At 38.2% G+C, this 15224-nt stretch overlaps 1 protein-coding gene across 5 annotated transcripts in view; it reads right to left on the reverse strand.

Moving 5' to 3' along the window:
* Positions 1-7097: 7097 nt before the first annotated feature.
* ZNF10 (zinc finger protein 10) overlaps positions 7098-15224 on the reverse strand; it is a 92821-nt gene continuing 84694 nt past the window's right edge. For all 5 annotated transcript variants that reach the window (XM_053587581.1, XM_053587579.1, XM_053587580.1 and 2 more), the window contains 2 exons: positions 13843-13938; positions 7098-8594 (listed from right to left, as the gene is read on the reverse strand). In XM_053587581.1, coding sequence (XP_053443556.1) covers positions 7129-8594; positions 13843-13938 — 1562 coding nt within the window. In that variant the 3' untranslated portion in view covers positions 7098-7128. The remainder of the gene's footprint in view (positions 8595-13842; positions 13939-15224) is intronic.

Genomic DNA, 15224 nt, shown 5'->3' on the forward strand with positions numbered 1-15224 from the left:
CGAGCTGCGGGCCCGGCCTGGGATACTGTGTGGTTCAGGGGTAGGTTCTCTTTTTTTAATTTTTAGACTGAGTCTCACTATGTCGCCCTTGGTAGAGTGCCATGGCATCACAGCTCACAGCAACCTCAAACTCTTGAGCTTAAGAGATTCTCTTGCCTCAGCCTCCCCTGTAGCTGGGATTACAGGCACCCATCACAATGCCCGGCTATTTTTTGGTTGTAGTTGTCACTGTTGTTTGGCAGACCCAGGCTGGATTCAAACCTGCCAGCAACAGTGTATGTGGCTGGCACCCTAGCCACTGAGCTACAGGCACCGAGCCCCATAAATTTAACTTTTACTTGTGAAAAATATACAAAATTATTTCCTTTCAAAAAAATATTTAAACAAGCTCAAACCTACAGGACAGTTGCACATCCAATAAAGTAACTTTTTTCCTGAACCATTCAAGTATGATGATAACCTTTCAAACCTTAAAATACCCTTTAAATAAGGTCATTCTCTGTATCTTTACAAATCAGGAGATTAAGATGGAGCTATTATTAGTATCTAATCTTCAACTTCATTGAAGTATCCCCCAAATAATTTCCTTTATGGTAATGGACCCAGCCCAGAATCATTGTCTTAGTCCATTTCTATTGCCATAAAGGACTTTAGTTGGCTCCTGATTCTGTGGGTTGTGTAAGAAGCATGACACTCACATCTGCTTCTGATAAGGGCTCGGACAGCTTCCATCCATGGTGGAAGGAAAAGGAAAGCCAGTGTGTGCAGAGATCACATGGTATGAAAGGAAGCAAGGGGGTAAGGAGGTATTAGCTCTTTTTAACAACTAGTTCTCACAGGAAGTAACAGAGAACTCATTTATCAGCCCCTTCAGGGAGAGCTTTAATCTAGCCATAAGGGATTCACTACCATGACCCAAATACCTCCCATTAAGCCCCACAACCAACATTGGGGCTTAAAATTCAGCATAAGATTTAGAGGGGTCAAACACTAAATAAACAATAAACAATAGCATGTATTTTATTTAGTTGTCATGTCTCTATAGCCTCCTTCAAATTGGAACAAGTCCTCAGCTTTTTTTGTGACTCATTGACAATTTTGAAAATCACAGGCTAGTTATCTGCAGAATAATCCTCAATTTTTGTCTAATATATACTCACAATTAAATCATGTTATGCATCTATCTTTGGCAAGAATGCCATAGAAATTATGCTGATTAGGGACTCCTGGGTTCCCTTGCTTTCTGTTTTCTGGCTGAAAACCAGAGTGCCTTGGCCATTCTGTTATCCAGCCAGCTGCATGGTTTTCCCAGCAGGCTTAAACCCAAACCAGAACCTTAAACATTCCTTAAAGAAGCAATCGACGTTGCCCAAAACAAGGAAAAATTTAGCCCTGAGCTAAATTCCTTAAACCCTCCAGACCCTGACCCCTTTGCCATAGACTTGCCTAGGTAGAACACCCTTTTTCTTTCACTGTCACAAGGATATGCTGCAAGCACTCTATACATAAGCTTCCCTAATACTTTATATACTTTGGACTAATCACCCTGGTGTTTAGCATTTCTTTCTTTGGTATCTCAACCAGCCCTATCTTGGGATGGTTTGGGGCACTCACTTACATGGAATGTCATGGTCTTTGCTTTGAGAGCAACTTCAGCCTAGGGTTCCATGGGATGAAACAAGAGAGTTCTTTTCATTACATCCTATCAAGTGAAACATTATTTTGTCTCCTAAGGTTATTTTTAATTGTTGTAAAATACATGTAACAAAATTTACCATCTTAATTTTTTTTTTTTTTTGCAGTTTTTGGCTGGGGCTGGGTTTGAAACCACCACCTCTGGCATATGGGGCTGGCGCCCTATTCCTTGAGCCACAGGCACTGCCCACCATCTTAATTTTTAAGTGTACTGTTCAGTGGTATTACGTACACTCCACACTGTCTTGGCTTGGCCACAAAAGAGAAATTCATGCACTTCCTCTTGCCTTTATTGTCCAATTTCTTTTTTTTCTGATTCTTTATCACATAAATTTAGATTATAAAAGGCAACTTCCCTTTGACAGTGAGAGAAGAGTCAAGAGCATAAATAGGGATCCTATGAGTATATGAGCTATAGGGAACATATGGTGAGTTGGCAACTAAAACTCCTGGTGTTCTAGAAATAAATATGCTAGGATTTTCAGAAAATACAAGTAATAATTGATTCATTCAGACAGTAATTTTATTTCCAGGGAGAGCTATACAAATAGCAAATAATCAGTATGTGCATAAAGCTTGGATGAATGTTAATACTTTCTGATTTTTCGTGTGTCTACAGCATTGGTAATTGATGACCACAGCCTAGCTTAAAGTTCCTCAATGCTTTCTCATTATTATTATTCTCAACATAATGAATGCCAAGACCTATAGCTGAAAAAGTGTAGCCATTGGAGTCGAGTAATCTGGGTTTGAACCCCAGGTCCTCCACTTATTATACAACCTTGGACAAGTTACTCTGACCTAATAAAACAGAAGGAAGCAGTATATACTTATCCAAGTTGTGAAAATCAAATGATACATATAATTACATGCCACATGTGACTTGTTCAGCATAGTTTACTTTCTTCACTTTAGATTTTAATTTTCATTTAAGAGCTGTGTCATTTTGAAAGTAAATAATGACCAAGAGGCAATATAAACAGAGACAGAGGACATTTTCTGAAGGAGGTTTGAGAGAATGAGTCTCTGGGGAGAATAAGAAACATAGCAGTAAATATTTATTTTTAATAAATATTAAAATTTATTAGATATTTAATATTAGAATAGCTAATTTTATAAGACACCGCCTACTATGTGCCAGGCAATATCTTATTTGATCTCTGCCACAAACTTGCTAGTTATTCTTCCAACAAGCCTACACCATTTACAAGCTATGTGAATCTAGGCAAGTAACTTAAAATTTCCAAACTCTAGTTCCTTGAACTATAGAATGGGTGATGACATCAATTTCCTCATCGGGTTGATAAAATTATGAAATTATCTAATCATTAAAGGGCTTAGTACATTGGCTATCTCACATTAAGCAGTCTATAAATATAGGTAAGTTACAAAAATCAGCAATTAAAATTACTACTATTACTACTACTACTAGCATTGACTTAAAGCCGCAGATTTTCTTTTTTCCTAGCAATCCCTGATTTTCTGGACATTTTTTTGTTGAGAAGGTCTCATTCTGTTTCCTGGGTTACAATGAAGTGATGTCATCATAACTCACAGCAGCCTCAAAATCCTGGGCTTAAGAGATCTTCCCACCTCAGCATCCTGAGTAGCTGGAGCTACAAAAGCATGACACCACACCACACTATTTACATTTTTTTGTAGAGACAGGGTCTCACTATTGTCCAGGTTGGTCTTGGACTATTTTGGCCTCAAGTGATCCTCCCTCCTTGGCCTTCCAAAGTGCTGGGATTACAGGTATAAGCCACTTGCACGCATCCCCAAGCATTTAAAAGAAGTCAACTTTATTGAGATAAAAATTTACATACATCAAAGTGAATCCATTAATAGTGTAGCTTGATGCGTCTGAAAAATAAATAGTCATGGGATCATCACCACAATCAAGACACAGATCACCCCCATGGTTCCCTGATGGTCTCTTTACATTTAAATACTCTCCCACCCCCAGCCAACCACTAATTTATCTTTATAGTTTCTGAAGTCTATCATATTTTATTTATGTATTTCTATCATCATTCTAACACCACATAGTCCATATAAGTGTAGTTCTATAGAAAGCTTTGAAATTAGGTAATATAAGTCCTTCAACTATTTTAAGTATTTTGCCTTGATTAGTCTAGGTCCTTTGGATTTTCATATACATTTTTGATTAGTCTGTTAATTTCCAAAGAAACACCTCTAAATCTAAAGATTAATTTTGGAAGAACTGCCATCTTAACAATAGTGAGTTTTCCCAACCTTGGCCATAAAATAGTTCTCCTTTTATTATGAGGTTATTATGTATTCTTTATTATATGTTCTTAAATTTCTTTCAAAAATGTTCTTTAGTTTTCACTGTATAGATCTTATACATTATTAAATTTTCTTTTTTTTTATTTTGGCATTCAATTTCAGCTGGCTTTCACTTCTTAGTTTGAATTTTTTTTTTTAATTTTCTGTTCTTCCTTTAGCAATTCTCTTATTCTTTGCCTCCCAAGTAGCTGGGATTATAGGCACCTGCCACAATGCCCAGCTTTTTTTTTTTTTTTTTTTTTTTTTGGTAGAGATGGGGTTTCACTCTGGCTCACTCCTGCTCATGTTGGTCTCGAGCCTCTGGGCTCAGGAAATCCTCAGTTGCCTCCCACAGCGACTACAGGCGTGAGCTACCATACCCGGCCACATTATTAAATTTTCAAAATATTTCACATTCTTGCATCATTGTACATGTAACTGTATTTCTGAATTCACTTCCCATTCACTGCTAGTACACAGACATGAAACTGAATTTTGTGTATTAATCTTGTATCCTATGACCTTGCTAAATTCCCTTAAGAAAATTCTAGTGGCTTATTTGTAGATATGACATTTTGAGTAGGAAAAATGATTCTACCACTGAAGACACTGTTTTTCTGATTCTAAAAGTAACATATATTCTTTGAAGAAATTTTGCCAAAAATTACAAAAAATTGAAAAGCAAACACCAATTTTCCCAATATATAGGTTGAATGCTTATTAATCTTTTCCAAAATTTCCTTATAATTTTCAGCAACATTCGTTTTTTACAATGTGATTATTTATATGTTTGAGCTTACTTTATATTGAAAATTATTTATCATGCTTTTTTTGTAAGACATAACAGCATCAAGGATTTTCTTGGTACCAAATATGCACTTAATTTTAAAGTCTGTATAACATTCCATCACAGAGCTATGCTACAAACAACTATTATACTCTTGTACATTTTTACTTTGCAAATTGTGCATTATAAGCAATGTTTCTATGATTATCCACAGATGTATATGACTCTAAACATTATGGGTTAGGTTCTTAGGGTATTAACAGTAATATTAATAAATCACACATATAGCACCTACTATGTATGTATGCTTCATACATATCATCTAACTTAATCCATACCACCACCCTGTGAGGTAGATACTGCTACCATCATTATACAATTGAGGAAGGTGAGACACAGGTTATCTGCAATTTTGAGAGGCCCAATTAAGGAGCTATTCTACTCTCATAAAGAACCACTACTATAATGGAAACCATTTCTACAGGCATCTTACATATTTGCATGCTGTATAAGCACCAAGAGGAGCAGCAGGAAATGAATGAGAAAGCCCAAGACCTAGTTCTGGATCTTCACTAAAAACATGATACCTGAGCTGACTCACATTATCTCAGTTGTACTATAATGAGTACAAGTTAGATCCTCTCATGATCCTTGTAGTTCTAAAGTCTCGCACTTCTAGTAATCCTTTCTATACTTTTCCTCAGAAAGACATCAAGATCTCTGTCCACTTGGTCACAACAATATTCATTTATCCTTCAACAATCAATCATTGAGCATCTAATATATATGCTCAGTCTCTACACACATAAAATTTATAGAATACAATAGAAAATTAAAATAGATTCTCTTTCTGAATCTTCTTAGGATTATGGACTTACCGAAGATCTAGAAAGGAGAACCTTTGTACAAACCAGATCTGCATATGATATTAAAAGTTGTTTGCTGACCCTCAGATATGAATTCATATATCCACTATTTGTCAACAATTTTTCTTAAATTGGTAAGTTCTTATTTAGGAAAAAAGGAAAAATATGTATGATTGGAAGAGAAGTGAGAACTCAATGAGTTCTTATAATGATATAGATTTAAATTAAATAAAATAGACAGTAGGTGGGGCAATAACAATATTGGTAATAATTACAGAGGGCTTAAATATATCAGACACTATTTATGTTTACTCATTTAATACCACAATCCTATGAGGTATTATACTATTATTGTCTCTAATTTACAGAGGAGGCTATCTATAAGTTAAGCACAGAGAAACTAATATGCATAAGATCATTCAGCTAGTGAGATTGCAACTTGGGTAGTTTAGCTCAAGTCTATGTTGTTAACCATTAAGTTTTCTTTATAAAAATAGAAGACTACCTTCAGAAAGAGATTGTTTTGTGGGCAGTGTTGTATTAGTCTCATGAGGACACTTGGTCTGAATATTCTCTTAATATCTGCTCCCACTAAAATAGAGGACCCGCCCCCAGGTAGCAAAGTTTCTCTAGGTTCCAACATCCAGAGAATTACTGTGTTTTTAAATTCTCAGGAGCATTTATCACCGCATCTCAAAGAATAGAATTCTGTGACCCCAAACAACTTAGAATAATAGCAAAGTTTGCTAGCAATTGGTTTTCAACCTTCCTTGATGGTAAAATAGAGAAATTAGATATCCTTTATTAATATTTAGAAATGTCCTAAAATAATTATTAGAGCAACACTGAATAGACTATGAAACTCACTCATAATCCCACTAACAAATTGTTTATTTATCTATACTTTCAATTCTTGCCCACGTGCAAACATATTTAAAAATGGGTATTACATGTAAATGTATTGTTCTTTAATTTCATTACATTATAAGCATTTTCCTTGCTGTTAACCCCAATGTGGTTCATACCAGACACATAAAACATACTAAACACTACTAAGTGTCCCAGAGGAGAGGTACAACCAGGTAAACTATGACGTACTAATTTACTAGATTATCATTTTCTACCACTTTCCCTATAGTAGCATACTCATTTACCTTTTTGAAGAAAGTAATGAAACTGAATTATCTCTCAATAACTCACCTATTAAATGTTTCCTTTTTAGATTCTAGCATTTAAGACTTGGTCAAGAATGATGATAGGCCAATTACTTTTGTACGAATTTATGGAAAGACAATCTGATGTATCCATTATTGAAATAAAATTTGTGAGTTTTTTTAACCCCTTCATGATGAATTCTCCAGTATGCAATGTGATAATAACAAGACTGAAAGCAGTTCCACATAGATTCAGACTGTACAGCTTATCTCCAGGAGTTCTCTAATCCAAAGTAAACTTATTGCTCTTTGTGATGAATTTTCCATACTCATTACACTAGTAAGTGTTTTCTCTAATATGACTTGTCTGGTATGTAATAAGGTTAGAGCTATTAACAAGTGCTGTCCCACACTGATTACATGTTACGAACTGCTCTCCAGTGTGAGCTATCTGATGGATTATCAACGGAGAGCTCTGGCTGAAAATAATGTCACATTGATTACATTTATAGGCCTCTTCTCCAATATGAATTCTCTGATGCTTAATGAGGTCATTCTTACGGATGAAGGCTTTCCCACACTGGCAACATTCATATGGTTTCTCTCCAGTATGTATTCTCTGATGCACAATAAGGGCAGAACTCTGGCTGAAGGATTTTCCACAATCATGACACTCATATGGTTTCTCTCCAGTGTGGGTTCTTTGATGTGAGTAAAGGTGAGAGCTCCGACTAAAGCATTTTCCACAATCTTTACACTCAAAAGGTTTCAGTCCAGTGTGAATTCTATGATGCACAACAAGGTGAGATTTTTGGCTATAAGACTTCCCACATTCATTACATTCATAGGGCCTCACTCTAACATGAGTTCTCTGATGCAGAATGAGATGTGTGCTCTGCCTGAAAGATTTCCCACATTCAGGACACTCATAAGGCTTCTCTCCAGTATGAGTTCGCTGGTGTCTTATAAGCCTGGAACTATGAACAAAAGATTTCCCACACTGATTGCATGTGTACAGTTTGTCTCCTGTATGAGTTCTCTGATGGGTAACAAGATGAGAAAACCAGCTGAAGGATTTTCCACATTCTTTACATTCATAGGGCTCCTCACCAGTATGAGTCTTCTGATGTCCAATGAGGTGAGAACTCCGGCTGAAAGATTTTCCACATTCTTTACATTCATAGGGTTTCTCTCCAGTATGAATAAGCTGGTGCCTAGTAAGATTAGAACGCCAGCTGAAAAATTTTCCACATTCCTTACATTCATAGGGTTTCTCTCTGTGTATGCCCTTTGATATACCAAGGGACGTACCATGAGTAAGAGAGTTGCCATTATCAGGGCAGCTAAAGGATTTATTTCCCATGTGAGTTCTTGAATATTGAATAAGGTGAATGTTCTGACAGAAGGTTTGACCACATTCATCACTGTTGTTTGCACAGCTTTCTTGATGATCACTCAGAATTAAATTATGTTTTAAACTTTTAGTATGTGAGCCACGTTTGTGGAAATACTCTCTCAATACTAGCTGAGCAGGAAGAAGACAATTCCCCCCATATTTGCCACTTCCAAAGACTCTCTCCTGAGGAAGTAATTTCTTTTGGGTGATTGTCACTTGCCTCAAATGTCTCTCTTGGTTTTCCTGATACTTGTCAAACTGGTCTTTACATTTCCAGACTTCTTGTAATGATAAATACCAGAGATCATTCTTTGCTATTACTTCCTTTTTAACGTCATAGGATTGCTTATCTTTAGAAATGCTCTTACCAGAAACTGATGATTTAATTTCAATTGTAGTCTCCAAATCTGAAAGAAATAAAACTTTGCAGAATTAAAGAAAGTATTAAAGTAAAAATGGTGGGATAAATGAAGAGACAAAGGATGTGAGACATGTATGGAATTACTTTCAGATATGGTTTAATAACCCTGATAAAGAATGAGAAAAGATAAGTCTAGAGCAGTAAACTGTAAAGGTACTGGGCTCTTCAGTACTCCAAAAAAGCAAGAAGACTAAGCAGGAGCACAGGACTGAACATGATGCAGGATCAGAGTATCCAATGTTAGGCAGTAAAAAAAAAAGTCCTACAGAAAAGAGTACTGTGGAAGGCTGAAACCACAGCATTTATCTTGTAGGCCAAGTGCTATTTCCGGTACTAACAGACTTAAGTTTCTATTTCCCTGCAAATGCTAGGCCTAAGTTTCTATTTCCCTGCAAACGCCAGGCCTCTTCTTGTAAATCACGTGAGCGAAACTTGGAAGCTTGCCGTTTGGAACTTATCTCCACCAAGGCCAGGTTGCTTGGATACCTGGTGATGTAAACCTCCTCCTTCACCTACCCTTATATACCCTGGAAGAACTTTGCAATAAACGAGACTTGATCAGACTCCTGTCTTGTCTCCATTCTTCACGCCCCTTGCCCCTTTTTCATTCTCACCCCCTCCTCCAGGTATCCCTGTCGACTGACCCACGGGCCGGGTCAGAGTACACATCTACTTTCTACTCCAAATATTAACAATGTAAGTTCCGAACCTGTCTGTTAATTGCCAGGCCTCCCCTTGCCACACATTCTTCACAGGACTCCCAATCTAATATTCTGAAATCATGAATATCCATCCATATGTTAGATAATGCCTTTTTTTTTTTTTTTTTTTGAGACGGAGCCTCAGGCTGTCGCCCTGGGTAGAGTGCCATGGCATCACAGCTCACAGAAACCTCCAACTCCTGGGCTCAAGCAATTCTCCTCCCTCCGCCTCCCAAGTAGCTGGAACTACAGGCACCTGCCACAACACCTGGTTATTTTTTGGTTGCAGCCATCATTGTTGTTTGGCAGGCCAGGGCTGGATTCGAACTCGCCAGCTCAGGTGTATGTGGCTGGCACTTTAGCCGCTTGAGCCACAGGCACTGAGCCTAGACAATGCCTTTCATTTACATCACCTCAGCACTAAAGAACAATGCCCAAATGACTGAGACAGCAGAACTCTCAGAAACCTACATAATAAGGTGGAAGAACAGCTGCACCGAAGTTACTCAGATACAGATTCTAGTCTAAGCTTTATGCCACCACTAAATGGAAAATTTAGAAAAGTTGTTAAATTTTTTAAAACTTGTTTTACTTATCTGAAATCCAAAGATGATAGTATTTGTTGCATAAGATTATCATAAGTATTATATGAAGTATAAGTACATTGTACTCTCAGGCACATGTACGATCAAAGCAATACTACTTATAATAATAATTATTCCCATCTTCTATTTTGATTCCTTTATTCTGAGACATCAAGACTTAACAACTAAAAGGACCAACACCACAGGTATCAAGTTAAAACCTGGAACCTTACTGATACTATCTTGAACTTTCTCCCTATCTCCTACCTGTATATAACTGCAAATTATTTTCCTAGCTTAAGAGCTACATGTAGTTTTGAATGTCTTTCAGATTTGAGATAAATGTTTGCCCCTGAACATAAATACACTATTTACATAATACCACTTCTTCTTACATAAAGGGGGTGATATTACATTACTACCCTGGGTTACAGGTTGAAGTGTATCCCCCAAAAAGATATGTTGAAATCCAAAACCCTAGTATTTCAGAATGTGACCTAACTGAAAACAGGGTCACTGCAGATGTAATTAATCAAGACAGGGTAGTACCAGAGTAAGTGGGCCCCTAAATCAATATGAATGACAACTTTGTTTAAAAAAGTAGAACAGGGCGACGCCTGTGGCTCAATGAATAGGACGTCAGCCCCATATACCAAGGGTGATGGGTTTGAACCCGGACCCAGCCAAAAAATAGCCGGGTGCTGTGGCAAGTGCCTGTAGTCCCAGCTACTTGGGAGGCTGAGGCAAGAGAATTGGCTAAGCCCAACAGCTGGAGGTTGCTGTGAATTGTGATGCCACAGAACTCTACCAAGGACAATAAAGTGAGACTCTTTCTCTAACAAAAAAAAAAAAAAGTAGAACAGACAGACAGTAGAAGACATGTGAAGATGGAGATCAAGACTGGAGTGATGTTTCCGTAAGCCAATGAACATCTGGGGTTATCAGAAGCTAAAAGAGGCAAGGAAAGATCCTCTCCTAAATGCTTGGTTGGCCCCATTAACACCTTCATTTTGGACATTAAGCCTCCAAAACTATGACACAATACACTTCTGTTATTTTGAGCCACCCAATTTTTGGTAATTTGCTATGTTAGTTCTCTCTAATGAATACACCTGGCAAATAATCCCTATGCCAAGCAAAGTCCATGACTTCTCTATAAAATCTCACCACTACTGGTCCTGATTTTCATTCACAACTTTGTTAGGTCCATAGTTCTTTCCCAAATTTGATGACTTTTAATAGAAAACATACCATCTTTCACCACTCCCACTCACCCAGAGTGTCAAAATATCCTATGGAGGTTTTCAAACTACAAATGACAAGTCAAAGATTCCAAGATGAAAATGTGTGCAGGGAGAGGGTGAGCACTAATGGAGAACAACATGGAGCGGGGTGTTTGAGCACAAAAATGGGGTACTTTTTTTTTTTGAGACAGAGTCTCACTGTTGCCCTGGGTAGAGTGCTGTGGCATCATAGCTCACAGCAACCTCAAACTCTGGGGCTTAAGTAATCCCTTTGCCTCAGCCTCCCAAGTATTTGGGACTACTAGCACTCCCCACAACACCTAGCTATTTTTAGTAGAGACAGGGTCTCACTCTTGCTCAGGCTAGTCTCCAACTCCTAAGCTCAGGCAATTCCCCCATTTTGGCCTCCCAGAGTGCTCAGGCTAGTCTCAAACTCCTGGCCTCAAGTGATCTCTCTGCTTCAACCTCCCAAAATGCTAGGTCATATTCCTTTTGACAGTAAATTTTCAATAAAACCCTTAACTGCTGGGATCTAGTCAACGAGTCTATTATTTTGGAATAGTTGTCAACATACATACAGGAAATCCTACTGAATGGATGAACACATAAATAGAAGAAATAAAAAAAAGAATGAAAATAAAATAAAAGAATCTTTCCTCCCATATTTCTAAAGCAATTAACTGATCAAGCTTCTTATATTTAAAAAAAATTTTTTAGGCTTGGCACCCATAGCACAGTGGTTATGGCACCAGCCACATGCACTGAGGCTGGCAGGTTTGAGCCCGGCCCCAGGCCAGCTAACCAACAATCACAAATGCAACAAGAAAATAACTGGGCATTGTGGCAGGCACCTGTAGTCTCAGCTACTTGGGAGGCTGAGGCAAGAGAATCACTTAAGCTCAAGAGTTTGAGGTTGATGTGAGCTGTGACGCCATGGCACTCTACCCAGGGCAACATAGTGAGACTCTGTCTCAAAAAAAAATTTATTTTTAGACAGTATCTCACTCTGTTAACCAGCCTGGAGTGCAGTGGCATCATCATATAGCTCACTGCAGCCTTGAATGACTGGGATCAAATGATCTCCATCCTCAGCCTCCTGAGTAGTAGGCTATAGGCAAAGGCCATGGTACCCAGCTGATAAAGTTCTTAACAATGTACTGAAAGAACTGATTTGAGACAGGATTTTTAAACAATCAACCACAAGTCAAATGTAAAAAAAGTTTATAATAGGCTCGGCACCTGTAGGACAGAGGTTACAGTGCCAGCCACATGCACCAAGGCTAGCAGGTTCAAGCACTAGCCCAGGCCAACTAAACAACAATGACAACTGTAACAAGAAATAGCTGGGGCAGCGCCTGTGGCTCAAAGGAGTAGGCCGCCAGCCCCATATACCAGAGGTGGCGGGTTCAAATCCAGCCCAGTCAAAAATTGCAAAAAAAAAAGAAAGAAAGAAAGAAATAGCCAGGTATTGTGGCAGGCACCTGTAGTCCCAGCTACTTGGGAGGCTGAGGCAAGAGAATCACTTAAGCCCAAGAGTTTGAGGTTGCTGTGAGCTGTGATGCCATGATACTCTACCCAAGGCAACATACTGAGACTCTGTCTAAAAAAAAAAAAAAAAGTTTATAATAATATTTCAAAGTAGGGATTTAAACTAAGTTGAAGCTCAGAAAAAGAAGAGACCTGTACTTCATGAGAAGTCTTAAAAGGCTATACAGAGAAAGAACATGAAGCTAAACATACAAGATAAATAAGGCTCAGAGGGATTTTATTTATATCACACTTAAAGCCTGAGATGCACCGAAATGTTGATATAATATATATAAGTTAGGTATCAGAGAAAGAAATAGAAAAGATGTGGGTCATTCTGATGCGACTGGATTGCACTGAGCTTGAGAAGCTACATGTCCCTTGTGAGAACACATGGTGCTCTTCAGTTGTTCTGCACAATGAGAAGTTGTAATATCTAAGATGGCTGAGGAGAAGGCAGTCAGAGAACTGAACTTAGAAATAAAGGTCAAGGAAGAGGTCAGAGAATAAATGAGGGGGGAGGTGAAAAACAACTTGCTAATTTTTAACCTAGAAGGTACAGATATACACAGGGAAGGTGGGAAAAGGAATTATGCTTTGAAGCTGCATGATGATTTTCATTTTAGAGGTACTAATAAAATGAAATAGGAATAAAATCAAAGAACATTTAAATTAGAGTACAGTTGGAAAAACAGGTATTTTTGAGAGCAGCAATTCTAGAAAGGAAGAAGAATGTTAAGGCAACACCATTAGGTCAGAAGGATGTGGTCAAAATCCACTGCAAAGAGTTTATGGAGAGAACCGAATTATGGAAAAAGGCCACATGAAAAGAAAAAGAGAAGCAAAGAGGCAAGACACAACTCTGTGGAAAGTGAGAACATGGGAATAGTGGAGTTAGTGGTAATAGTCAGGAAAGCAACATGAGCAAGGGCTGGAGTCACACATGTCTACAGAAAGATGAAATGAAGTAGTAAGATATCTTTGTGTCTGAATGCAACGAAAGCATGACAAGAATGTATAAAGGAGACTGGCAGTGGTTAAACTAGAGGTAGATATACTCAATCACCTTCTCAGAAACAAAGGTCTGTAAGGAGGATCAATGACACCATCTCCAGAGGCACTAGCCCCACAAAGCTCATCTGGGTTACTACTTGTCATGATCTTTGTCTGGTCCTCACCTGGATGGGTCTCTTGGTGAATCCCTCTCTCCACCAGCAAAGGCTCTTCCCCTTTCTCCAATTGGAGGATCACATCTGGCTTAGGAAGCTGATGTCCTGTTCACAGTGAAAGACAAGGAAGTGGGTAAGCATGAGTGAAGCTCCAAGGTAGACACAAAGCAGCATCTCAGAGTTGACCTAACCCCTAAGACCCTTGTAAGAAGTAGAAGAGTTGACAGTGTGAGGACGCAGAGGCAGTAAAAGAAATATGCATTTTTTAAAAATTCCAAGTTTTCCAAACCCCGTATAGCTAAGGCAGTTCTTAGTAATAAAAATAAAGCTGGGGGCATCAGCATACCAGATTTTAGTCTGTACTACAAAGCCATAGTGCTCAAGGCAGCATGGTACTGGCACAAAAACAGAGACATAGACACTTGGAATCGAATTGAAAACCAAGAAATGAAACTAACATCTTACAACCACCTAATCTTCGATAAACCAAACAAGAACATACCTTGGGGGAAAGACTCCCTATTCAATAAATGGTGTTGGGAGAACTGGATGTCTACACGTAAAAGACTGAAACTGGACCCACACCTTTCCCCACTCACAAAAATTGATTCAAGATGGATAAAGGACTTAAATTTAAGGCATGAAACAATAAAAACCCTCAAAGAAAGCATAGGAAAAACACTGGAAGATATTGGCCTGGGGAAAAGACTTCATGAAGAAGACTGCCATGGCAATTGCAACAACAAAAATAAACAAATGGGACTTCATTAAACTGAAAAGCTTCTGTACAGCTAAGGAGACAATAACCAAAGCAAAGAGACAACCTTTCCCAACACAATGGGAAAGGATATTTGCATATTTTTCAATCAGACAAAAGCTTGATAACTAGGATCTATAGAGAACTCAAATTAATCCAAATGAAAAAAGCCAACAATCCCATATATCAATGGGCAAGAGACATCAATAGAACTTTCTCTAAATATGACAGACAAATGGCTAACAAACACATGAAAAAATGTTCATCATCTCTATATATTAGAGAAATGCAAATCAAAACAACCCTGAGATATCATCTAACCCCAGTGAGAATGGCCCACATCACAAAATCTCAAAACTGCAGATGCTGGCGTGGATGTGGAGAGAAGGGAACACTTTTACACTGCTGGTGGGACTGCAAACTAGTACAACCTTTCTGGAAGGAAGTATGGAGAAACCTCAAAGCACTCAACCTAGACCTCCCATTCGATCCTGCAATCCCATTACTGGGCATCTACCCAGAAGGAAAAAAATCCTTTTATCATAAGGACACTTGTACTAGACTGTTTATTGCAGCTCAATTTACAATCGCCAAAATGTGAAAACAGCCTAAATGCCCACCAACCCATGAATGG

Source organism: Nycticebus coucang, chromosome 4 (genome assembly GCF_027406575.1).
Source record: "Nycticebus coucang isolate mNycCou1 chromosome 4, mNycCou1.pri, whole genome shotgun sequence".
In the NCBI taxonomy this organism is placed as follows: Eukaryota; Metazoa; Chordata; class Mammalia; order Primates; family Lorisidae; genus Nycticebus; species Nycticebus coucang.